This window comes from Strix aluco, chromosome 2 (assembly GCF_031877795.1).
Source record: "Strix aluco isolate bStrAlu1 chromosome 2, bStrAlu1.hap1, whole genome shotgun sequence".
Classification (NCBI taxonomy): domain Eukaryota; kingdom Metazoa; phylum Chordata; class Aves; order Strigiformes; family Strigidae; genus Strix; species Strix aluco.
This window is the reverse complement of record NC_133932.1, coordinates 117,976,263-118,003,697: the sequence shown is the minus strand read 5'-3', so window position 1 is coordinate 118,003,697 and position 27,435 is coordinate 117,976,263. Positions and strand designations below refer to the sequence as shown.

General features: G+C 37.6%; 1 protein-coding gene across 2 annotated transcripts in view; it reads right to left on the bottom strand.

The window, feature by feature from the left end:
• The window catches only part of MICU2 (mitochondrial calcium uptake 2), a 147,210-nt gene that overhangs the window by 23,357 nt on the left and 96,418 nt on the right, over positions 1-27,435 (bottom strand). The window contains exons 3-7 of one of the 2 annotated variants that reach the window (XM_074816024.1): positions 17,304-17,335; positions 17,114-17,189; positions 12,404-12,451; positions 8,141-8,223; positions 2,616-2,678 (exon numbers count right to left, since the gene is read on the bottom strand). In XM_074816024.1, coding sequence (XP_074672125.1) covers positions 2,616-2,678; positions 8,141-8,223; positions 12,404-12,451; positions 17,114-17,189; positions 17,304-17,335 — 302 coding nt within the window. The remainder of the gene's footprint in view (positions 1-2,615; positions 2,679-8,140; positions 8,224-12,403; positions 12,452-17,113; positions 17,190-17,303; positions 17,336-27,435) is intronic. The other variant, XM_074816025.1, reaches the window with a different exon arrangement.

Genomic DNA, 27,435 nt, shown 5'->3' with positions numbered 1-27,435 from the left:
GACTTCTGCACCATTTTCTCCAGTCTAGTTAGAAAGAACTTGGTTGCCGGTCTTGTAAGCCTACCTGCATCTCTCCTTCACTGTGTGCACGCCTGTGCTATGAGTAAATCAGATTGTCTGCTCTGCAAAAGTCAGCACGGAACTCCAAAAGACTGGGCTGGTTAAGGCTAGGCAGATTTTTCGGCTTTTCTTCCAGCATCAATTATAATATTGGAAAAAGAAAATTCTTCAGTTGAAATATATTTCTCTGGGTAACCAAGTCCACTGCAATCCCACTCAAGGGCCATTACTAAGTGGTGAAATTTTGAATTTTAGATGTGCAAGCCAAAATCTCAGTAAAAGAGGCAGAGATACAAGCACCCTGGGAGCACAGCAAATGAACTGCTTTTTCTTTTCCCAATACAGTATCTCAATATGTATTAAGGGATATCTCTATACATTGAACGAATAACTGGGACCTCTGTCTACACACTGTACAGAGAACACACCTGGCTACATCTGCTGCTTAAATAATGCTGCAGACTACTATTTAAACCTTATTTTCATAAGTCAGTGACATTTTCCATCTGGTATCAGACTAGGATTACTTTGAAAAAGCAGCAAACTCATATGCAAGTTGTGAAAGTGTTGTAGAAATAAAGAGCTATCCCAAACACCAAACTTCTGTTGCAGTATCTCAGCTTTCAAAGAACAGTCAAATTTAAAAACTGTATTTTTATGCTTTATCTGCTTTGCTTGAAAGTCATACTATGACTGCCATAATTATTAAAAATAAAGGGTAAAAACACATGCACTGACTACACTGTATAGTCAGATTCACTGCTTCTAATCAACTTCTGTGAAAGGCTGAGACAGGAAAGAAAATAAAAATTAGAAGAAAAGTGGTAATTTGGACTTTGCCAAACACAAGTATAGAGACCATAAGAATTTCAAGACAGCTGTACTTCCCAAAGCTATTTAATTCTTCCTTTGAACGTACTATAATTCCATATATAATCTGCTAAGAAACTGCCTAATATTTTCTGGTTACAATAATTTCAGATTTTTCTCAATGAAGAATTCTGAAGACAAAATTTGAAGCAAGACAAAAAACAAAATAAAGACATTGAGGCTCAGGTATTTAATTAGCTCCCAATAAGCTTATGTGTTTATAACTAAATCTGTCCAATTGCGTCAAAGTTTCTCTGGAAATTTTATACTATAACTGTGCATTCATGCAGAATAAAGATCGTTTTTCTCTCACTGTCATGGCAGTTAAGTCTCAATTGAAATAGGTTTTGAGGAGCAGACAACTCTATTAATCCTAGCTATTTTAATCTGGTGACTGATGAAAAGATTCAAGAAAGGAGATAGTTATTAGTCAGTCAAACAATTTTTAACTGAACCCTGGATGCGTATTGAGGGAGCAAAACCTTTATACATCAGAAGACAATTTTTGTTTATGCCTAGTAAATATTAAAAGCGTTAGCAATACTGTCACTTCCATTTTTTCCCCAGGCAGGTGAAAAAGAACATGAGCTGGACCAACTCTTTGTAGAAACTGCTGATGCATGATAGGTTTATAAAGCAGAGCCCTGTATAAATTTCTTATTGAATGCTACCAACATGAGCAGTCACTGCCTCATGCCTAATTACCCATTTTCAGTTTACAACTGAAAGCAAGTTTGTGGTGAGGAAAATATCCTTCAACTACACCATCCAATTTAAGCATGCAACAAATGTAGTGCTGCTGATCTAAGCAGCACGTTATAGTAATAGATGGAGATGATCCATCTGTACTCTCCCCCTCCTTCGCCCTGATTCATCAGCTTCTTCTGAGGTGTTTTCAGCATGCTCAGGACTTCCCCCTCTCTGTTTACAGTCTCATTCAATCTCATCCAGGCTACAGAGTATCTTGTCTCTGTGCTGACTACAGACTGAAGAAGAGATGGCAGCTGTCAAAGACTCTACCTGGGAAGAAGGCAGGTAACACTGTCAGGATTCAGGGGAAAACAGCCAGAGGAGAGCAGGAATTTACCTGCCCCTTTCATTGACGAGATGTATTTGCCATTTGCTAACAGCCTTCAATCCAGTGAAACTTCTAACCCAGCTGGAAGATCATACTCTAAGATTGTTTCTTCTGGTCTGCATCTACATCATTTTTTTCCGGAAGTGGACGTAACTAAAGTAATCCTTGTCTTTGTCACCTCAATGATAGTAATTACATTTCAAACTAACTCAGAATAAGCTGATATTACTGCAAAAGCAGCATTTAGGTAAGTTTAAGATACCGATTTCTGATTGGAAAGCCATCTTTTCTCATATGGCAATACAGAGTTTTTTCTGAGTTTCTCATAAATAGAAGAGAGTTACTTTGAAACAGAGACTTACAGAAACTAAGTAACAAGAGTGACTACACAGTAATGAAATACATTAATTGCATACATTTCATAAGGAGATTCAGAAGTGACATTTTTCTTCCCCAGTTAGAAAGTAGTTGACAAACCATACACTTTCATCTAATTAAAGCACTAATACTGATGCTTATATACTTATCAAAAACTCTGAAAAAATAACAAAGTTCATGGCAAATATGGCTATGCTTTTGTAAAGAAAAATGTATCTCTATTTCATACCTGAAATACTGTTTCTTCTCCAGATGTTTTTAAATCATCTTCCTTCCCAATGATCCTCTGTAGCTGTATTTGTTAAAACATGAAAAAAACACAAGAAAATTACAAATTTGGTCTACGAGAGTCTCCTTTTTCAGAAACTTGCATTAATTTCACTTCTTAATTATAAAGTCATTACGTTTCTGCAAGGTTCTCTAGTCATGACAAAATATTTGCATGCTTAAGGATATTTTGCTATTCAGATACACTTTTTCCCAGGAATGTCTTATCTACTGTGTTTAATATAGCCAAGCAGAGCATATGAATCTATCTCTTGCAACCCAGTGCTTACTCTATTTTTAGTGGGGATTTTCTTGCACTAGAAGCTTAGCATTCACTTCATAAGATTTTAAAACTCAGCAGTATAACATCAAGAGTCATTTTGGGAAATAAAAATTATCCTGCAATTTTCATGCTGTCCTCCCAGACAGCTTTACATAGTTCTGCTACAGACATGAAAAACACCCCTGTCCTAACTAGGTACTATACAACTAACAACAAAGAATAATTTAATTAAATAAGCAAATGTATTTTCAGAATTGGCATTAAGCATCATGTGATTTCAATTTCCCCTCCAGCCCACAAATAAATGAATCTTGAATATGTTAGCAAAGAAGATTTTAAGAAGTACAGAAATGACCCACATTTAAAAAAATAACATCCACTGCCCCAGGTAGAGCTTTAAGGTAATACAGAAAGTGCATTGATTTGCACCATCTCAGATGCTCAAGACTGCTTAGCTGCAAGGTTGTTTTGACTGTAGTTTAGCTTGGGAGGTCAACACTGCCGTAAGAATGAGTGACTTAACATAGCACAAAGTATACCTACCTTTCACAGACCTTTGCATGAATCCTCAAAAGGACAGCAAAAATGAAAGAACAAGGGACTTATTACATTTCAGGTATAGATATGGATTTACACCGACCACTCTGGATTTGGAGACTTTAGGAAAGATGCTTTTAAAGCCCAGGGTTTTTGAAGCCGCTGGTTTGCTTCTCAAACATTTTTGAGTGATTCCTCACCCTGCCCATTAAAACTGGGAAAAAAATCCATGATCAAATTTGCATAGCCATTACTTTGTGGGGTTTTCAAATCTCTTCTTACTTTATTTTTTTCCTTTTTTTGTTACGTTGTTTGGAGAAGCAACATGGGCTTGTAAGTAGTGCGTAGGAAAAAACCTGCTAACTGTTCATGTTATCAAAGTCTTCCCTTGGCCTTCAAATTCTAATTCACCTGTTCTGGTTTTTTTATAGCCTCGGTTTTTGAGTTCCTCAGGATAGCTACTTTCTATTATTATTTTTGAATGGCATGCCTTGATAGTATGTATCAAAATAAATACTGTAAAACAATGCGATTAAACAGTACTAGTTTTTCCAAGTTTCTCAAATTCTTTTTATTTTTGATCACTTACAAAACAATTGACTAGTACAGTAAAAGCATGAATTTCTTCATAGCAAAACAGCAATAGAAAGCTCTGGATAAAAACACAACTGTTCATCCATACTCTCACTGAAAATTTACATTTTTTCTTACCTGATAAATCCATCTTTCGCTCACAGACAAGAAATACAACTGCAAATACTTTCCAAACAAGACAAAATATGTTTTTTTTCTTTTGGATTTTATTTTTAAATGACTCTTAAAAAAATCTGCAGAGACTACTGAAGAGTACAGACACACAGTATAACTTTTTTTCACAAGTGTTCTGGAAGATTTAGTTTATTGTCTCCATATACTGTATGTAAATCTTTATAGTGCTTGAAACTACTTCCAGTAGTTTGAAGATTTTTTCCAGCACAATGCAACAACTACTCACAGAGGGAAAAGAATTCTGCCCTTGAGAAATGGACTCTAATACTCAACTGCGCCATGTAACATTTATCTGTATTTAATATTTATATCTGTTCATCACTGGAAGATACAAAAGGCTAATTCAAAGATAATGAGACCTACTACGCACAACTGATGCCTCTTTAGTAAAGACACACTAAGAAGTAATCTTTTATGAAGAAGACAAGAGCTGTCAGAAAGGCTATGTGAGTCTTAAAAAAAAAAAGGAAAAAAAAGGTGATTTTTGCATCTTCTGGTTGGTTGAGAGAGATTAGTGCTGGTGGATCCTCTAGGACTGCAGAAGTGTTCTGTGTGCCAAACCACCACAACTGCTGACAGTGTGGGGTGCTGGTTCATTCAGCCCTAGATGAACCTCTACAAGAGTTTCGTGGTAGCTGCTGTCCAGAACAAGTGTATAAAGACAGTCTATTTAGAAAGTCTAAATCACACATCTCTTGCATGTGCCATCGGAGTTACCCTACCTCCATTCCCAATAGTTTTGAACTGTCATTAATTTTACTTAGAAATCTTTAGTCAGGAGAGAGTTAGGGAAATTCCTCACTTTCTGGGGATTTTGGGATCTTTGGTAGCCTTATTCTTGATGGGAGGTCTCAAATTAATGTGCATGGGTTATTATGTGCACGTCTGGAAATCCCCCTCACCAAGCCTCATGTGAATGTCTTGGAAGTGTGGACTTCACAGAAGTCCTCACAAAGATGCAAACAACATGGCTCTGAGAAACAATTCTTTGCACTGGTCAGGGGCTGATTAAATTTCTACCATGTCTTCCTCACTCTGGAGTTACAGGGCAAAGCAACAAATCCTTGCAGGTGCCCACCTCAAAACACAGATTGCTGTAATTCTGGGCCCTAATACTGAAATGTTTCTTGTATTGTGAATGTTTATCACTGAAACATGGATAAAGCAGAAATTAAAAATAGACTGGCTTCAATAGAAAGAAGTAGTGTGGAGAGAGAACAAGAGTCCTTCCCAGGGACAGACTTTTAACTCCCACTGGAAAGGAGGAAAATGTGCTCAGAAATGGAAAGGCTATGGAGGACAAGACAAACTATCTCGCTGAAAACATGGAAGTGCATTCAACATCTCCTTTCCTGAACATTCATGAACGTTAGCAAAGGGCACTGAATCTGCTGGGAAATCCTGCATCTCACACTCCTTTGGTGTCTGATCCATATCGGTCTGAACAGCCTATCTCCATCATGTGCTGCAGGCATTAAGGACTCGAGTTGTAGAGTCTGCTTGTCACCCTTCTCCCTTTCCTCAATGATTCACACCTCTTGTGCCTGTTTATCCAGTAACATCTGAGAGTTGAGATATACACAATTCAAAGAATGATGGACATTTTGCAAACAAAAAGGGAAAGTTCTTACCTCGAAGAATTTACAGTCTAGATCAATAGATAACACAGACATACACAGATGTCTAATCAGTAGATAATGGATGGCAAGTAGGGAGAAGTGACAAAGCAAGAGAATGAAGTAGCACTGAAATGTCTTTTCCCATCGCAACCTGCTTACAGGAACTGCCTACAAATTACTACTTCTTCGCTATGCTTTTCCACTGCCTTTTCCTCACATACGTTTCCTGATTTTATTGTCAAATATAGCGTGGAAATAACTATAGAATAGTTCAGACTTATTTTCCTGAGATGCCAACTGGACAAGACAGATGACAGATTAGCCACACAATTTACTTATTTATTCGATATACAGAAGCCTTCTATGAGGCATACAGAACTAGAGTATACAAAGATTAACACACACACATTTTTCCAGATTCTTACATTCCAAAATTTTATTTTTAAACCTAACCTATAAAAATCAAGTTTTGCTTTAAAATAGTCACCGCTTATAAATGTTAACTAAACAGTCATGTGAGAAAACTCATCTTTTGACTAGTTTGGATCCTGTGGGACTTCTTTGAATTTAATGATTCTTGTGAGTTGATATAGCAGTTTATATGGTTTTACCACTCCATATTAATTTATCAATACAGTCCATAAAGGAAATGCAAAGTAACAATCTATCTAACTGGAATAATGTTCCTTTAATTTGATTGCCTCTACAGAAATCAAATTATTTTTAATGATTTATATGATGTTTTCACCTCTACTTTTGATGACTTTCTGTTGTTTATATTGGCTGACTCAATTAGAATTACCTGAAATGGGTAATGGATATTAAATATATGACATACTGTACATCTCTCCAAGAGTTGTGCTGTATTTCTGCACGAATCTCCTTATTTAACTGACACAATACCTATTTAAAGGAAGTACTGCTAACTCAGCATTCTGGTGCAGAGGCACTACAGGCTGAACATGCCCATTTGTGTTCATGAACTTACTTTGCCCTGTAGCATACTGTTTTGTAGATGAACAATACGGCCATAACAGACATATTTCAGCGACCAGGGCACTGCTACTCTGATAACAATTCACTAGGATTACACCAGGTTTAGTAGGTTAAAAACAAAGGCTTTAGTTAGAATTTGATTTCTTTTTAATCGGCAGAATAATTAACATTTGAAGAATTTTTAGCAAATTCTTCAAGCTTAAAAAATTCTGTGTAGCAACAAATGGGTGTAGGGTATCTGCAGGCTCAGTTAGGGGCTTCTGAGAGCACTGTCTTGGGAAATGGTCTTATTTCAAGTATTGTTTTCAAATAGTGCTACTAAGTCTAAAAGTATTTTTACAGTGTTTTAGGATATATTTAAGTATGACTAATCAGTTGTAATCTTGCTAAGAGACAATTCACTGAAAAAACAGGTATCCATGCAAAACACACACTATGAAAGTACACTTAGATTTTTGGTAATTTCTCTATCAACAGGTGCATCTTTATAAATTAGATTCTATGGTTCTCTAGAGTTGTTGCATTAATGATCATCTTTTAACTTTATCCTAGTGACAGAATATAATTTGCATTGTAGTAGCCATTTCAGTTTATAAAATTGTCTTTCTAGTCAGCTCCAATACGAACAAAGGATTTGAATTAAGCTGAGGAGTCTATTCAAAATTATGTTTGTTAATTTTGCATTTGACTTTTGACAAGAGACAAGAGACAAGACAGTCTCCTGTTAAATACTTAAAAGTTGAATAAGGTATATAATTAAGCCTATTCTTCTTTAAAACATCAGAACACGACTTTCTCCATTTTCTAAGCACTTGCCTTTCTCCCCCAGATTTTATATAAAATATGGGAAAAACTGTTGCTACTCTCCAAAGTGTGAATTGGTAAAAAATCTCTGCAACACCAAGTAAAATTAATAAAAACCAAGAGAGGGTGGTGAATTTAAAAAGTTACTAAAAATATTTAGAATACAGAAGACTTTTCCAGATGATTATTTAAATTATCTCATGGGATTAAGGGATGCACACCAACTCCTACTTTCCCAGTAACAGATTTTTTAGACACAAGTTAAAGGTAACATTTATAAAAGTGGATTCAAATATGATAAGTACTTCTACAGCAATGCTTTGGTATGTGTTCCTTTCATATAAAGTATTTTAGTAAGTATGTGATCATAAATTGGACTGAAAAACAGGCTTGAAGATTTTAATGAATCTTCATTTAGCAAATATAACCCATGGAACTATTTAAATGCTTTAAAATTAATATGCGTATAAATACACATACCTTAAAGAATTCTTTCTTTTCAACTTGTTCATTGCCATCTGTATCCAACATTTTAAAGGCAATCTGAAATCCAGTCTGGGGTTCTGCAACAAATTGTGAAAGAACTTTATTGTAAATACACACACACTTACACTAGTACTTAAATATTTAATGCAAAAGGAATATTGCTTATGGTTCAGTTCTCCATTGTTATGTATGTACATGATATTTCCAGTAAACCATATGTACCTCCTCCAATATAAGCAAACTTTTTAAACACCTTTTTACTACCATTTCAAGGGATAATTAATGCAATGGCAAAGCAAGAAATACCAGCAGTGCCTAAGTACAGCCACGAATGTCCATCTGATTCCAGTGACTGAAAATGTTGTATGTCTTACTGTCCTGGTCTTGGGCATTCTCTATAGATGTCTCCATAATCCCATGTCACTACTGAGTCTAGATCTGCCTTGTTTATTAGAGCTCCTTTTCAGGTGAGAAGACTGGAAAGTGCCTTGAGAAACCAGTAATTATTCCTGAACTGCATGAAAGAGCTAGTGTACTCCTCAGGTACTTCTTCCATGCATTACTGTATGCCAGTATTTGCAGTCTTCCCTAGTCTTCCCTAGCAAACAGACTGATCTTGTAATCGTGGCCAGCTCTCGGCTCCTGCTCCTGCTGTGTTAGCCCCAGGGCTTTTTTTCTTCCCTTCTCCTTCCTCCCTAAACAATGTACTCAAATGTTACCAAGATGTAATAAACCACTCTTTCTGGCCTTTCCGGACAAAAGCATGTTTTGTATGACTCCCATCAAGCTGAATTTTTCAGGAATTTTATACAATTTTACCCTGCATTTCCTTCACCGAGTGGATGTTTCTTTTCAACACAGAAATGTAATGAGTTTTGAATCTTGCAGGCGCTATAAAAACATGGTGTGTTTTGAGCTCCTTCCCACAATTTCCTGATTTTACTTTGCTTACAGGAGGTGGCCTCGCTCATTAGCAAGCCCACACAGGAGCAGCATGCTGCTAAAATGTAGTTACAGTTCACTGCAGTAGCAAGCACTTATCCCAGTAATTTCTGGAGCAGGTGAATTAATTCCACAACCCAGTCAAGTCAGGCATTAATATGAAAGCCATGGACTTATCGTCTCTAGAACACATTCATGTTTCCAAGAACAATGTTGGACTCACGAGGGCAATGAAGCAGTATCTCTAAAAAATCTAATGCCGCCAGAGTTTTTCTTTTGGAAATATATTCTTCCAGCTCCATCCTGTAAAGTTTTAAGTCTTGCCTTTTTTTTTTTTTTTTTAGAGAATCTTTCTGCAAAGGGAATAAGTTAAAGAAATAACCCGTTCCTTTTAGGTGATAACAAGATGGTTAAAGAAAGTACTGGTTTTACATTTTAGAAATAACTACATCTTCATCAGCCAGCTAACGTTCTCTGTGGAGCAACCCTGTGATGCAGGGATATTTTATAAATACTGTTGCAACCTGCACAGCAGAGCCCTTCCCCAGCAACTGGGCTGTAATAATCAGAACTGGCTTTCTTTCCATAGAAATGCCACATGCTAAATTTGTGTTACTAGCACAAAAGCAAGAAGAACCTATCCTATAACATACTTAGAGAATAAAAGTAATTGATGTATTTAATAGTAATTCATACCATCTGTGTTGCAATTTTCAGATAAGAGAGCTGTTACTGAAAATATAGGACTTAAAGCTGCTTATACTGTTCAGAGATGACATACTTATCTGATATGATGTAACCCCAAAGGTATGTGTTCGTAAAATAAGCATAGTTCAAAGACTACCTCAGATATATTTGTATTTAATTAGAATCAGGCAAAATTCCAAAATCTGAACAGAAGAGCTTCATCTTGGCTGTGAGTGCACGTTAGACTTAGGTGCTTCCCCTTCAACTATTCCTATGTTGACCAAGCTGTCAACTTCTGTGACTGGCTAAGAAATGAAGCTTTGAGTAAAGGTGACAACTTCAGTTCCTGGGCTCCTTCACCACGCAAGGCTTTACCAGAAGCTCCATTAACCAGTTGCTGGAAATTAAATTCAATACAGCACTGGAAGAAAAAAGATAGTGATGATACAAGGCACACAGAAAAGAGGAAAGGGGATGACAGGAGCAAAATAAAACGTTTGTCTGCTGCAAAATTATATTTTCAAGTTCAGTGTTGTTACAGACAGTGCTTTTGTATAACAGGCAGCATGGTCTGGCCAGCAGTGTCCTGGAACCAGGACTCCGGAAACCTGGTGACTCTTTTCCTGTTTCCCTACTGCTCTGTTGGTGACTTAGAAGAAGTCATTTAAATATAAACGGGTATTTTAAGAAATCTCACATTAATTCTCATTAGTGAGAGACAGGTTGTGTAACCAGGGGCTGACTGACATGGGATACTTTTTAGGCAAAGATAGAGGCACTAACACTTGTTGGTGCTTGCTCTCAAACTGATCATATGATAGTGCTCTGTGTAACCAAAGCAGCAACATTAGCACTTCATTTTTATCCTGCATCAAAAGCTACCTTTGTTTTTGCAGTTCAATACATTCCTATTTAAATTCTGCGAAAAATAATGTTACTTGACTGTTTGGAGAAGTGGCACAACTTGCTCTGATACTGCTTCAATTTTCTAATTGTTTCAGCCAATAAATCAGCATGAATTTACTTTCAGCTGCCATAGGTTTTTAAAGAAATAGAATCGCTGGCACTTTTTTCTGGAACTTTAAGGTATTATTCTGAAGTTATAATGTGGCTGTTGTGTTGTCCTTTTTTTAAAAAAATCCCTCTTTTTGAGTTGCAACAAATATTTTAAAATCAGCTTTTTTAACTGGGCTAGACTCATATTCTGATTTTAAAAAACACTTGAACACACGGTATAACTCACGTTCAAGTTGCGTGTAGCACTAGACAGTCACTACTGATGAAACAGTATATTTTTATGTTAAATAGGTTATCTTAATGCACATATAATCTTTAATACTCTGTACTAGATGAAGTTTCCTAAGAGATCACCCTTCATGCCACGTAACAGGAACTAATGCAGTTCTGCTGAGAAATTATGTAAATTGCAAAAAGGCTACCTAAACTGTGCAAGAGGTGCGTACCGATGGTCATTACCTGTGAAAGCTGGACAAATTCTCTCCACTCTCTGGAGACCAACATTATTTGTTCGTGCTACACCACGAGAGGGTGGATTTCTAGAGCAAGGAAAATTTGTCTGTTTGTTTAAGCCCCTGACATGGATCTTGTAGCCACAGAAGTGATGAGGCTCAAGCATCTACAGTCCATTGGGATAAGAATGACTGCTTTCTTCTTTCCTTTCCCCACCCACTGATACCATGAGATCTAGTATGCCTGATTTTGTCCCTTGCTGACCTGTAGAAGTCAGTCAGACAAGACTGCATGTGGACTATTACATGGACATGCATGTGGACTACTTCACTACTAGTCTATGGGTCTCACTGCGTAATGCTCATTGTACACATCTTATCTCAAACCTTGGTATTTTCCAGCATCACCTACACTTCATCAGAACAGCACAGGGAGGTGGCAAGCATGGCACAGAGTAAGTAACCCAGAAAATCCAAGCTCACTTTTATGCACGATAGTAAATGTCTGCTGTTTGCAAATAAAGCAGGTACCAAACAAAAAATTTTTTAAAAAACATGTCAGAGAAAAAACAAGGAGACAAAGGAAGGCGCAGAAATACATGCAAAATACTTGGAGGAAATAAAGTAAAAAGGAACAGAGGAGAAAAAAAAGATTAAAAAGTCAAAAAGATACTTTTATGTGTATCATTCATTGCATATCTGAACACACGAATAATAGGCAACAACTTTTCACACACCACAACATCTTATTAAACCACTGCATGAGCTAGAATGTTAATGTCTCATTGTCCATAATGACTAAAACTATTATACAGAAGACAAATTATTTATCTTCCCCCACTGTTCTTCTTCCTCTTATTATGTGGTCCTGTAACCAATGTGTCCCCTCTCTCAAAGTCTCTTGAAAGACTCTTCTGATCCCATGGTACAGGGATTATCATGATTTTTGAAGTACTGTTATGTACCAATGACGAAACTAGCTGCAATCAATTAAAGTTACATCCATTTATATTAATGCCTTATCACTCTATATACAATAGTTCTTTATATTTTACTATAATGTAGAAATTTAGAAGTTAAAAAATATCAGAAAAAGTTCCTGGAAAGCTGTTAGTAGCTGGGTATTTACGCACATGTATTTTAAATATATAATACTTACTTGTAAGGATTGTCAGCAAAAATAGGTACTCTGCATAAGATATCAACCCTGAAATAAAGAGTTAAAAAATGACTTGCAAAAAACCCCTCAAACTTATAGCAAGACTTGAAAGATCAAATCTTATAAATATAAAAAATGTAGTTTAACATCATATTAAATAGGTTATGAAAGTAAGCCATGTTATTATTTAATAAAGTTTTTACTTCTGTTTTTAGTGCTCTGAAGGCAAAATTCCCTATCCAGAGACTCATCAATGTTCATGTCTAATCAAGAAAGTAAGGTTTATTTGGTATTAATAAAAGGCCTACACTAAATCTTTAGATTCTCACTGAAAACATTCAATGTTTATATAAAAGGCAAATAAATTAAATGCGCTTTGTCACATTTAGTACCTGGGAGGAGAACTACTCTAACGTTTCCCTGAAGGATCAAAGTCCTCCATCCTTTGGCAGGCTCGTGAAGGCGGAGAATAGCTTCCCTCTAATTCTCAAGGGGAACATGGCAACACGCAAAGCTGCCAAGCTGCTAGATTGTGCTGATAGTACTGCTGGGCTGCGTGCCAAGAGGAGGCTTCTTTTTTTTATTTAAATAGGAACATGTCCTTTCTACAAGGTGAAAGTATTTTCCCCCCTTTTGAAGGAAAATTCCAGTGTTTTCCTTTGAAATACCGCCTTAAGTGAAAAGCCTGAACAAACACAAGGATGTGATAGCGTCAAAATAGAGCATACAAGCTAAAGATAGAGAGCACATAACGAGGGTGGTTAAACAACAGAATCTGAACCATCTGCCTTGCAATACTGTTTGGGGAAAAAAATGTAAAGGGCTTTTTTATAAATCACTTTTCAAAATAACCGAGCTACTTTTAACATGTGAATTAAACATTGTATAATGCTGAAGCTGCTTAAAATAATGAAATTCAAACATGCCTATCTGTGCAAAGATAAACTATTTTTAATAATTTATTTAGTTAATTGATAGATAAGGAATCCACTTAAGCTTCAGTGATAAACAATTAACTTCTGATAAATTACTATGCAGAGCCAACAGCATTTGTATTTGACCTCAGATAGTGACTTAACACTTTAAGTTTTAAGTACCAGAGTTTAGAAATACTGAATTGCTGAATGTGAGTCTGAAAATCTGAGAACAAATCCTAGCCAAAGACAGGTCTAATGCCAGTTCACTCTGGTTCCGTATCTCAGCTTTCCTCTCCATCAAAATAGGGCTATTCACCCTATTATCCAGCATGCATCATGTGTAAATCAGCACAGGACTACAGTCATACACTGTGGAAATAAAAAATACTTTAATCTCAAAGATTTAGTTTTGCTCACGAGTTTTAGGGTTAATGCCATTGCAAGAATGTAAATTATTATTTGCATTGCTGTAAAACTTGGAATTGTGTTCCTAGACAAAGTGCCCAGGATTTCTACAAATTCAAAACCAAACAGAGAGAGAACTCTTACCCCATTTTTTAGCTTATGCGCCTAAGTATAAGACAAAATTAAAAAATTGAGAGAAACAAATAGGAGAGGAAAAGAAATCAAGCAAATAGTGTGGTGGACAGTGATGAAGATTCCTGCTCCCTAATTTTGTTTTGTGTGACACAGCAAAAAAATGTTTAAAGGACGAATATAAAGGAAGACAAGGAGGTAACTTTTGAAGTCTATCTAGAAAACACTTCCTGGTCATGGACTGCAACGATATCAGCATAAAGATCCCTGCCTGAAAATTTAACCAGAAAGCAATGAAGGCCAACATCACTGGCGAAAGAGAAGTGGGAGTCTGCGTCTTGGCTGTCTTGAGATGTGCTGCACAGGGACAGTCTAGGGAAGACCTGGAAGGTGAAGACAAGCAGCTTATGCTACATAAAACAGAACAAGGAGAGCCCAGTGTTGGGATACAAAAGAAGAGATGACACACTCAAAGGAGTCATGTAAGAAAAACATATTTATCAAAGCATTTGAAAGGATATTAACATGGTGGATTATGTTTGTCATAGAAGTCAAAGAAAAAAAAGTTGTAATAAGATAACAAAATGCTGAGTGCCTGGAGTCTTAACTATATGGGTAGACAGGGAACATTGTACCTTATATTTTGCAGAAAGAATTTGCAAAATTTATATGGAGATGGTAGGATATAAATAAACGACCAATTTAAAGACAACACCCTCCTTATTGAATGCTCAAGGGAGAAGCATGATGGCTCTACTCACTCCAGTTGCAGAGGGCTGGAGAGAAAAGCCTTGCAAGAAATGGCAGGGGCGAGACACAGACTCTGTTTTCATCATCTTATCATAAGCTGATTGAAAAGCCACTATAGTGAAATAGGTAAAAAGGTAAATATAATAAAAATATGTAGAAAACCTTCTCAGTGCTTTAAAGCAAATCCACAGCCTGCCTGTCATTTTCTGGCAGACTGATTATACTAAAACAAACTGAGATAAGATTTTTTAAACTTGTGGACTCATTTCCATAAAAATTCTTCTTTTAATTTTATTGTCCTTTTACTACTTGTAGTGAATGGCCAATTTACCCTATCCATAAAGTAAATTAAATATTTTGGTAATCTTCTTTTTATTCTACAGTAATCACTACAAAGTTACTAAAATTAAAAGATGCAATGCAACAAATTCTTAAAAAATCACCCCAAAACGTGTAGAAGATTATATTCATGTCCAAGCAAAATTTAAAAGATAAAAGCTTCACATACTGTTGAATGACTCAGCATACTTGCAGCCAAGTATCTGCGGTTAGCAGTGTCAAAATCTGTCATTTTCTAACACTACACGAACCTTCCCTATCCCTCCCTGGAAACCTCTACCCTCAAACTTTATAGCAAATGCTGACAGTACAATATTCTTATTGCTGAATAAATCGTAAGTGTACACCCAAAATATGACATGAATTTTCAAACTGGCCACTAGAAGGCAGAATTCCCTAGCGTTGCATTTTACAAACTGGACTGATGACAGTTTTCCCTCCACTTGATATTTAAATAACAATTTGAAGGTAGTTAAAATAAGCAGCATTATTCTGGTAAAAGCAGTATTTAATACACAAATATTTACATTTTTAAAATGTAATAATAACACATCTCAAAGCAAAAGCATCAAAGTCACTGAATAGGCATCACAACCAAAAACTGTAAAAACTCCATATGCTGTGGAGACATATGGATGACTGTACTGAACGTTCCTGCATCATCTCAAACTTCTATCTGACCTTTGAAGGACAGAGAATCTGGACCCAGAGTCCTAAGCAAGGGGAGATCAATGTCATGTCCAGAATGCAGAAGATGTGAGGCTGAATGTATCACCGAGCCCACTTTTGCTGAGCAGTCAGCTGGGAGAGGTGCAATGAAAGGAAGCTGCACTCATTTGCTGTGTTTTCACTTCCAGTTGGTGTATCCCTGGTTTCCCAGAGAGAGTGTTTTGGGGATCTGCAGTGGCAACCACTAGAAAAAGAAAGGCTCTAAAAAAGCAGGGGTAAAGAAAGAATACCCAAGAATTAAAGACTGGGAATCCCTTAAACCCAGTTCTGGGAAAGCACATGATGATCAGTATTTGGAAAAGGCAGGGAATGACTATTCAATACAAAATGCAGCCTTCCCTAGGATAGGAAAAAATTGTTAAGTTTGTTCAGAGATGTTTCAGGGCTGCTGGGGTATGCTGGGGCTTGCAGGAGTGGACTGACAAGCAAGGCACCCAGCTGAAGATCCCTCCACATCTGCAAAAGGATGCAAGAAATGAACTGCACGCAGACAAGGCCGTGAGGCTGAAGGGCAGGCAAAACGCTGCAGGCTGAGATTGAGGGCTGCTCTCTTGGCATAAACTGCCAGCCATGCCCAGGGATCTGCTGTGTATGGAGACTGTGGCTCATGCCTGCCAAGGAACTGCAGCAGTGCAAAGGCAGCTTTATTTTCCAGAAACATCCACGGGATAAGGGATTCAGGCTGAACTCTACGATACAGAAAGTTTGTGAATAGATGCTGTCAGTCTTTCTCATTAGTTTGGGAATTTCAGTCTTTGTTATGGTGAAATAGTTAATTACTCATCTATTTGGTTTCCCTGATCCTCTTGTTTGTTTTCTCCCTTCAATTAATTTATGCTAATGACATGTTTATTTGGTGTTCTTTAATTTTCTGTTGTTATACAAACAATAACCTGTTCTCAGAGTCTTCTCTTTATGTGGTTTGATATAAGGTGGAAATGCTGGCTGAAAAGAAACTGAAGCACATCAGTGCTGTGAGGGACCACCAAGCTCCTGAAGATGGAGAAATAAGTTCAACTGCTCTTGGAATCACGGATGCCACTTTACATAACTAGATACAAATTTTATTTTTAGTTTCCATGCATTTAAGTTATATAGTGAAACAGCAGCTTATTAACAACAAGTCTTAAAAGTCCATTTTGTGCTAGTCATCCCTTTAGCCCCTCTCTCTTCTCCAAGCAGGCTTTCTGATTTACTTCATGTCTCCTCCTGCACCTCAGAAGGCTTTCAATTCCCAGCCCTGCCTTTTTACTCTCTCTTGCATAACCAAGAGATTTGCCAAGGAGGCAGCTACAGGCTAGATGGGGATGAAGTCAAATTCATGAAACCTTCTTAAATGATGAAGTCAAATTCATGAAACCTTCTTAAAAATACATTCAATTCGTACCATATAATGAGATAAAAAGATGTATTTTTCAGTATCAAAAGTGCTTGTTACCTTTATCACCAAGCTCTCTAAAAAAGGTTGGTCCTGGTTTAGCTTTGGCAACACATAGCAGTGCAGCATCTACCTCCTTTAAAGATACAAACAAGAAAACATGAAGCCAGTTTTGAAAGAGAAGTCTATTCAGTTGGGTAACAGGAAGAATGAAAGTTCTTTTTAAGAAGGAAATGATCATTTTGCTTACCTTTTTTGTCAGTTTCTTGGCTGAGGCTTTACCTATAACAAAAAAACCCATCGTCATTCAATAACAAACTGAATTTAAACTTTGGTCAGGTTCTGTGGCATTTCTTCAGATTTTTATGGGAAAATGCTAAGTAATATGAAACAGAGTATTTTGCAACAGCCAGTTTGTTTCTAATTCCCACAATGATCAAGAAAGGACAACTTTTAAAAATAATATGAGGAGTCTGTTCAAATGTTCTTGCAACCTAGATGAAACCACAGACCACTTTGGTATCTGACTGACTTACTAGTGTGATTTTGTGTACTGTGAGCTGCAAATATAGTACAGACTCCAAAGCAAGATTATACGGTAAGAAACGAAGGGATTTGCATATACACATAATAATCCTTCAAGGGCAGGTTGAATATACAAAAGCTAAGAAACACTAAAAAAGAAAAAAGAATGAAAACGTTAATGTTTCTATTAAGAACAAGTAAAACGAACAACTCTGCCTCCTGAAACAGCATCAGCTGAAACCATACAAACTTTCAAGTGTTTATTAGTAGGTTCAAGTCTATACACTCAAATAGGGGAGCCACTGGTAGGAGTAAAATAGGTTGTATTCCTGTGTAAATCACTCGTTTGAGGAGCTGTGATGTATTATCAATGGAACGTTTCAGCTGATTATGCATGGACCACAGAAATTCTGCAGTCATGGACTGGCAGGAGCTCTGCTCCATCCCTTCTCAGTCTCTGCCCTATCACACCGGTTTGTCTCCTCATCATTTCTCCTCACACAGTTCTTAAAACCCTGTGTCCCTCACTCTTACCACTCTCAGCCCATCGCTCCCTTTCTTCATTACCAGTTCCTCTGGATTCCAGCTGGCCATTTCCTCCTATTTATTCACACTGTGTAAGCACAAGCCAAGCTGCTTGCATTTGCTCTGAGGACTGGTGCCCCTGCTAGCAGCAGCCTGCTTTGCTCCATGCTCAGACTCCAAGGCTTGCTCTGCTGCTTCACGGGCATCTTGCATCCAAAGGGTCACCAGCGCAGCACTGCTGTTTGGAAACGGACATGATGGAGGTGGCCTGGTGGACAGCTGTCAACAAACTTCTACCAAGCACTTTCACAGGCCCATAATTTAGCCAGACAGAGGTGCATTCTCAGTAAAACAGCAAATTTCCATAATGTTGGCAAGAGACATGCCCAGCTGCAGGGGGTCTCCACTGGCAACTTTTGGCTTTGGATGAGGAAAGCTGCTGGAACATCTCAAGCAGCAATAGTTCATTTTTCAGCACAGGCAAACCAGTGCCCTGGCCTCTGCTCCCTGAACTGGCAGTAACAGTTTTGCTGATAAATTCCTCTCCCCATCTCCCTCCCCCAAATCAGCCTAAGGCAGACACCTGGCACATAACATTGCATCCCAAATGTTTAAGTTTGACAAAAGTTATAAGCAACTAAAATTAGAGGTTTAATACTGGAGTGTTGAGTGACCCCAGCAACAGGTGTTGCCAGCACCACCTGTTACTGTGGATGAATACATTTTTGTGCAGTGCGTGTACATGTATTTACACACATACATAAAGCTACACAGATAGATACCTTCTAGCTCCTAGGAAGTATGAAATCTTCTACTTTGCCTCATTTGAGATAAAAGAAGTCAGACTAATAACAGTCTGAGAGAACAAGCAAAAATCACTACATCCAGTAAGGTTGAGTCCTGAGCAGTGCGATGTAACACCACAGTTTAACACTGTTCACGGCTGCAGAGCATTTTAATGAATGGCTATTTAGCAAATTAAGTGATTCAGATCTTAGCTTTGAAATGTCACCGCCTCTGTACAGCACATTGCAACGTGGAATTAAACTACAGCAGCTCTTTCGGCTCTGAGAGACCCACATAGGAGGGAATGAGTCAGGCTGTAGGTCTGCAAAAAACAGTAACTGAAAGAAAAAAGGGAAAACCACCCTGCAATGTTTTTCACTGTGAGTGATCTTTGTACTGGTTGTCTGTATTGAAGCCGGCCATACAGCCTTATTTGGTTAACAGCAGCTCCACTCACTCCATTCTCCTGGTGGCCCCAAGAGCATCACATCTGGGATAGGACGTGCCACTGCAGGCACCTTTTGCCAGCATCCAGCAGGATGATAAAGGGAGACAAACTGTGAGCTGGAACAGCAAAGGCATGAATGATTGATGGAAGGTAAGGAGTAAGCACTGGGAGCTACAGTTGAGACACTAGTTGGCCAAGTTTGTGAGGCTCTACACTTGGTTAAGTCTGTGATTCTCCGTGTTGTATTCAGCACAGTAACTCTGAAATACTTCAGCTACCCAGTTTTATGAGAATTACTCTACCCTGATAAAAATTAAGAAGGAGAAGGAAAATCTGTTGTAGACGTATGGATTCTCTTTTCACCAGCTAGCAGTCACAACTGCAACTGCCTAGAGCTCATACAAACGGCTGCAGCACTCTTGCATTCAGCTGTGGCCACCCTCCAGAGGATGTTTAAGATGTTGACATGCTGACTGACCTCCTTCAGAGATGAAAAGACAGTAACAACGATGATACAGAGGTGCTCATGCTACCCTTGACTGGGGAATCCTGGCACGGGTGAAGGGACTGTGGGAGGAGAGGACACCTTTGCTGAGCAGCAGAAGAGGAAGAGGACAGTCACATCACCCCAGCACGTGGAGAGGGGCAGAATGAGGTGGGTGAGTTGGTCCCTGCTACGACTGACTGCACAAGGGGCAGCTGCTACAATAAAAGAGGAAAAAAGGCAGGAGGGAAAGGGACAGATTGAGATATAAATGAAGACATTTCTACTTTTCTAAGTAGTACATACAGTAGAGTAATAAATGTAGAGACTTTTAATGGTGCTCCTCTCAAATGAGCTTCAAAATCAAAAGATTCAATAACCTAGTCAAATGAAAATGGCATACAGATGTCAGCAAGCACATGTACCAGTAGGCCAGGAATTTTTTGGAAAAAAACCTGACATTTGGGACACTAGTGTTATTTTTCATATTGCTGTTTGTGTAGAGTATTAAAATATGATCTTATAATGATGTAATAATTTAAACTGTAGAATGAGTTTCCTCCAATAATTATTTGAATATTTTCTAAGAATTAAACCCAGTTATATTCTGTTGGTACTGTCACCATATAAAATCATCTGTGAAGACTGAAATCTGTTTTCACTTGGAAACATTAGCTACTTTCATTGTAGCACTCATAATATTCCTTGAACACTAATTTAGCTCTTGGTGCTTATTCTCTCCATTTATTCACTTCCTAACAATGAGATCCCTTTAAACACCAACAAAGAAAGCTCTGTTAATATCACACACTACCGTATCAAACATGCAACACTCTGAGGAACCATGTCTTTTAAGGCTTTGTCTACAATAATTAGGAAAAGAAGGTATAACTCCTCTTTGCAGAAATTGCACTGCAAAGGTATCAACAGTTTTCTTACCCAGTCCAGACACTGAAAAAAAAGCCTCTTCCTTTCTATCAATTATATCTTGGTGCTGTCATTCCTGACACATGACTACAAATATATCAAGATCTAAGTCTCTCTCTGAGGAATACAAGCAATGGTTATAATTATTAGGAACTATTTAATCTAATAAGTAAAAGATCTAAGGAGGAAAAGATGCACTTTTCCATAGTTTATTCTTTTACCTTGATAGATTCTTACTAATGGGTAAATTAATGACATATTAGAAAACTTGTTTGTCATAGTGTCTTGCTTTGGTATCAGAGAAAGAAACTTGGAATTTTTATTGTTTTGAGCTTGAATGAATGAGAAGAAAAACAAGTCTTTTTTTTTTTTTTTCTTACAGACCTGCCAAAACTGTGATAGAATTCTGCCTTAAAGGACAGTGAGTATTTTCAAGGGTCTCCACATATTTTACAGATGCTGTAATCTAATTTTCATCATCTATAGCGGATCCATGAAACAACAATGAAGTACAGACACACCTTTCATGGACAAAAAGCCATTTTAGCTTTTTAAGTTGAATGAATACTGAGTCTACTTAGAAGCACACAAATTCTGTGCTTTTAGCCAAGAAAGTTAGCTGACAACTGTAATTAAGAAAACACTGCCAAAAGCAGCTATGTCAGCTTTAATTTGCCCTCGGCAAATCTGGGTATTTTGTCACATACATTTCTTACAATAGAAGTGTTTCCATCGTCTATCAGTTTTTTACACTAAGATGTAGAATAGACCTGACATCAATGTTAGGATTAACATTAGGAAAGGGCTGAATTAAACAAGTACCCACTTGCACTCAGTACCACCCATTTACACCTGTACAGCTAAGGAAAGGCTTAGATCTGACAAAAGACCTTCAGAGCCAAAGAATAAACAAAATCACTAAGATCAACCGTTATAACAACAATCAAATGCCAAAGCAAAAGTAGGGAAGTTACTACTATCTGCATGAAAACATAATTTTACATGTCTGCAAGATTGTTCCACTTTTGCAATATGGAAATGAAAATTAATTTTTGAATCAATCTTTCTCCACAGCCTTAACTTCAAATGAGAACAGTATAAAATAGGTATCTTTTCCTAGGAAGACAACTCCTGTCCCTTTTATCATCAATGTCACTGAGATAGTTTGACCAGGATGTCTTTTTAGCTCCATTTCAGACAGACACAGTGATAAACAAGTAAAACCAAAAAAATTGTTCTCCCAGTTTTTTAATTTTAGATGGTAATCATTGCTATCTTTGCTGAAGCTTGACAAGTTCAAAGTCATACTGGAGTACTAGGAAACCATTTGTTTTTTCATGAAAAATTAAGATAATAGCATTAAGTATGTCACAATTCAAACAAACTCTGAGTCTGCAAAATGATGAGCGAAACAAACCTTTTAAACTGGATAAGATTTCAGCGCAGTCGTAATCTGAGGATCGGGGCATTTTAAAAACCAAACCCACTGTGCACAGCTTATGCTGTAGCCTTTATAGAAGAGTCCACCCTGCAAGCCTTGCCTGCCATGGGACCAAGAATTTGTATTTCTCTGTTTTAGCTGGCTGCCAGCTTTCACACAAGCTGAACTCTGAGAATCCTGTCCCTGTGCCCCGGCAAGCTGGGTTAGATAAGAATCGTGTATGTTGATTTTCTTGAGGAGATCCCGTTAAAATTTTTGTTTAAATTAGCCCAAAATGGAAGATCATTGAAATTCAATAGCTTGTATTTCATATGCAGCTCTCTCTCAGATATTTTTATGATACTGGACAAGTACCTTATCTCAACAAGGTGTCCTTTGTTTATCTGCCTTATTTACATTCTCAGCTCTTTAAAGCTCTTCTATGCATTTATAAAGTACTTACTGATAATGAAACCAGTAATGTAAAAGGCAAAAATTCAAGCCAGTAATTAGTTCTTTAAGGCCTCCTTTTGAAATATTGGTGATATTGGAGATAAATCAAGGATAGCAAAAAAAAATTAAGGCTTTTTGAAAAACATAACAAACCAAGTGGTCAGATTCCTATGATAGCTCCTGGCAAACCAGTATCTGAATAATAAATGAGCATGCTATTTAAATGAATTAAGAATACACTTCAGCTAGAAAGCTTTTACTGAACTAGTGCACTGCTCCATTGAAAGATAATTGATAAAAGTCATTTCAATCACATGAATTAGTGAATTGAACCACCTGAATTAAAATTCAAGTATGCCCAGTGGAAAAGGCAATTTGCAGTAATAGAAGCTTTTGATATGCTTTACAAAACAAGCTTTGCATCTGTCCTTCTTTATTTAGAGCAATCATTCCTCTGAGGAAACAAGAAATATACAGTGCTGGGCCGAGGCCAGTGCTGGCAAATCTCCATTTCAGAAGAGCAGTCACATCAGAGCCACTCAATACCAGAAGGTTTCTCTGTGAGTAAGGCAGCCCGGGGTAAAATGGGTGGGATGCTGATGCAGGGAGAAAACATCAAAGGATGACACAATCTTTTAGGAAACTGAAACAGACTGAAAAATTAAGATAAGCCAGTTTTCAAAACCTGTTAAAGAGACCGTGGCACCAAGTCATCAGCAGTGCCAGGACTTCCAAAATAACCACAGTCATCCAGGTAAAAACAGATTTTGTGGTGCTCACTACAGAGCACGTGAGCAGCTCAGTCCTCACTGGGACTGTAGCAAGAGTCTGTAGGGATGGCAGGGAGAGCAGGGGAACAACTTTTCCTTAGGTATTATCCAGGGAAAGTGACTTGCTCCCAGATGGGCTCTCTTTTAATAACTAACCCAAACTGCAGATAGGAAAAGCTGAGAATAGGTTCAAACTTCCAAGCTTACCACAAGACTTGCACTGCAATGAACATATAGCATACAGAAAGTTATTTCTTCCAAACCAGCAGATAAGTCTAACAGGCCTGTTAACAGCAGCCCTTGGCTGCAAAAGGAGCATGGGATGCGAATTAAGACTTCACATGTAACACACAAGCAGCAAGAAGCCAAGCAGAGAGCACAATCGCAGATGAGCATCTCCCCAGCAGCAGAGGCTGCCAGCCCTCTGGGCTGGTTCTGAGATCAGGACTGGAGGGAGCATCCAGAGGAAAAATGTGTCATGTGAAATGCAAGTCCTCAAACTTCCAAATAAGCACCTCACGCTTGGTTCCTCTGGCTTCATTTAGAGGTCTAAAAATTAGATGCCTAAATCTGAGTTAGTGATCTCTATGGTGCTTTGCTGTAACTATGATGGTGTAAGGACATACGTAGAGAAGGGTTTATAATTAACTTTGAAATCTGCTGCTCCTATTTCAGATCTGAAGAAGAGCTCATATGCCCAAAAGCTTGTCTAATTTTTCCAACTTACAGCAGCTGGTCTAATAAAAGATATTATCTCTGTCTACAAACCTCATCCTGACTAATGACCCCAGGCTCCCTTTACAGTCAAGGGAGAGAAACACACACAGCAAAAGAGAAATTTATTCCAGGTTGAGATAGGTGTCTAATACAGGCCTTGGACTTACCTGTTTCCTTCCATTGACTTTAAAGAAATGCTACAATCACTTGCTCTGACCTGACATTCAGCTTTTATACATCTAAATTGAGTAGATGAACCCTTTTTCACACAGCCAGATAACTCGCACCATGACTGCTTTTTGTATTTGTTGTATCTGTAATCTGCTTCTTCCAACCTCCTGTTGCTCAGCCTGATGTTAGCAGTGCTAAGGGCATGTATTCTCTGTTTTAAGAACTTAATCAGATACAAGGGCAAAGTGTACTATGGTTCAAGTGGCAGAGTGGCTGCATAACTGGAGCAATAAAGTATTACAAAGGCCAATTAAAATTACCTGGAAGAAGCTGTATCCATAACACATGTTTCTGAGATCAGAGGGGTGGGGAATGACTCCTGCCAATCTACAGGAACATTATGCAGTTCAGACTTTTGGGATGAATGGCATTTCCTGAATCTGCACAAAACCATGGACCTTCCTTCCACAAAGAGCAGCCAGACAGAGCCTGAACTCAAGAAAAATTCCTAGTATTAGGCTTGAGATGGTAGTCAGTCTCATCTAGCAAAGAGAACAGCATAAGCTAGACTAAGCCTTCAAAACCCAATTAATGAAGTTGGTCCTACCCTGAAATAAAGAAGAGATGATTACTGTAGCATCGTTATGCTTTATGTCGTCACCTCCTCTTGCTAACAAAGACTAGTTTTTTAAATACTATAGTGCTGGAGCACATGTTAGGTTAAGGTACTAACAACAGATGAAGATAAACTATTATGATAGCCTTGTAGCACTAGAGGTTTAATTCTGTTGCTTTACTAGACAGTGTTAGAAGTCATGATCCATGGCTTAAGGGCTCTGTAATCTACTTTACAACTAGAGAAGATAAGCATGACAAAAATAAGAAGAAAAATAAAGTAGGATAAGAACAACAATGAAATGACACAGTTAAAAATCTAACTGCATGCACAACTTGAGCAAATTGCATCTTAATTGTAAGCAGAGATTAATTTGGATTCAGAATGAAAATCTGTGCAAATTAATCATCCCACTACCAAAATGAAAGAAGAAAAGGTCAAAACCTTAACAGCACCAGAAATTGATTCTTACTCGCTGTGTAAGACTTAAGTTCATGTGCTCAATATAAAGCCACCATCACCACTGTAGCAACTATCCCTATTGAATCTCATTCAGCCACTTCCTTTACAATTTGTATTCTACCATATATCTGGAGATCTTCTCTACCACGACAAACTGTTACTTTTCACATGCATCTCACAAAATGTTAAAAAAAAAATGCAGTTAAAGACTAAGAACAAGAATATTAAAGACTGTTAATTATTACAAATTGGATTCAATTCCTGGCAAACGTAACTGAGGTGCCAGGTGAAGAATTCATTCTTTGTGTGGGAATTTATCACTAGAATAAAACTACCTTACCCACCCTGGAATACGGAAAAAGAGGGCATGTGTCAGAGAAGACTATCTTTTTCACCTTCTTGCTTTGATGCAATTTATCCCCTAAGCAGGAACTGCATATCATATCAAACTCTGTCAAACTATACAAAGTAATTGTATGGTTTATTTATGGCACTTTGATATGTAACGAACACTCCAACTTGCAAGAATTACAGATAATGAGGCCAGAAGCGACCATGTGGGTCACACGACCATGTGGGTCACCTACTTTGTCCTATTGCTCCCAGTAGACTTTTGCTCATGCATTATAACTATTTTTCAAATGTGCAAGCATGTATTAATTCTAAACTGTAGTTTGGGTTCAGAAGACAATAGTGATATTATTTCAACTGCTTTTTTTATGAATAGTTTGCTTTTTCTTAAACTTATTCATCCAAGTACAAACTTCAGGGTACTATTGATATTGTTTATTCCCAGTGGAAGAGAAAAAATAAAATGTAATCACTTGATATAATTTAAAAATTAAAACTGGAAATACTTTGTGAAAAACTTGAAGTTATTCACAGTATCAGCAAGAAAAATGCAGTGCTGTTACCATAATTCTGTTCAGATGCAGGGCATTTACAGCACTTGTGTCCAAGCAGTAAATAACTGACATATTAGTGCATCAAGCCAATTTAAATTACTGCAGTGGGTAAGTAACCAGAAGCACTGACATTTCACATAAATTGAGTGGATTCTCAAGAGTCCTGTAAATATAAAAAGCTATTTAGATTCAGTTTATATAGTAGCTCACTTTTTTTCCTGTTTCACCCTATCACATATCAAAATTATTTACACCATCATTAGTGCTTTCTTTTTTGTTCAAACAGTATTTTTCTTTTAAAGACTAATTTACTTGCACTACAGCAACATACAGTAAAAGTTCATAGAAATATCACAAAAAATGTTCCAAGAGGTGACAGCTGATTGGAAAAGTACAATGGAATTTTGGTAGAAGTATCAGTTTGGGAAACTTTCATCATATCCCAGCAAACCCTAGTCAGACTTCTGGAAGATTAAAAAAAAAAAAAAAAAAAAGAAAAAAAAAGAAAAGAGAGAGATGGCTAACGACCTTCTGCACTGCTATTGTGAAATCTGGATATCTCATCAGCAGGGTGCCCAATTTCTATTGCTGCGCTATTTTAATGATGGTGGTAATCGCTGCCCCTGTTTCATTCTCCTAGTGCCTTGTCCTTCCATCGAAAGTCTGGAATTCGACTCCTTTAGGGCCACCCTACATCCTCCACAGACTAAACACATCCTTTCCAACATCTTATCGTTCTTATTTCCATCCCAGTAGAAACAATTCTAGAGAACACAGCACAAACAGCACCTTCTTGGTGATTGCAAAAGATGGTCTTGGGAGTTTCAGAGAAGCCTGCGGGAAGACCCATGAAGTGTGGCTCCCCCGTGGTTGAGGGAAATTGCCTCATACACAGAACATCTTAATTTGGAAGGGAGCTCTGGAGATCATCGTGGTAATTAGAATGGCCTTATTTTCTCATAGTGACAACTGGAAAAAGCTCAAAGCAGGGTCAGTCAGTGCAGGTTGCCCAAGACCATGTCCTGTTGGGTTTTGAATACGCTTGTACACATTTGTTTCTAGAAGGGCTATGAATACAAGATGTCTCTCTAATTTAATACAGTCATCTGAACAACTTCACAATAGGAAAGTATCAGTTTAGGTGCTTTTGTAGCCTACACTAACACCAAATAC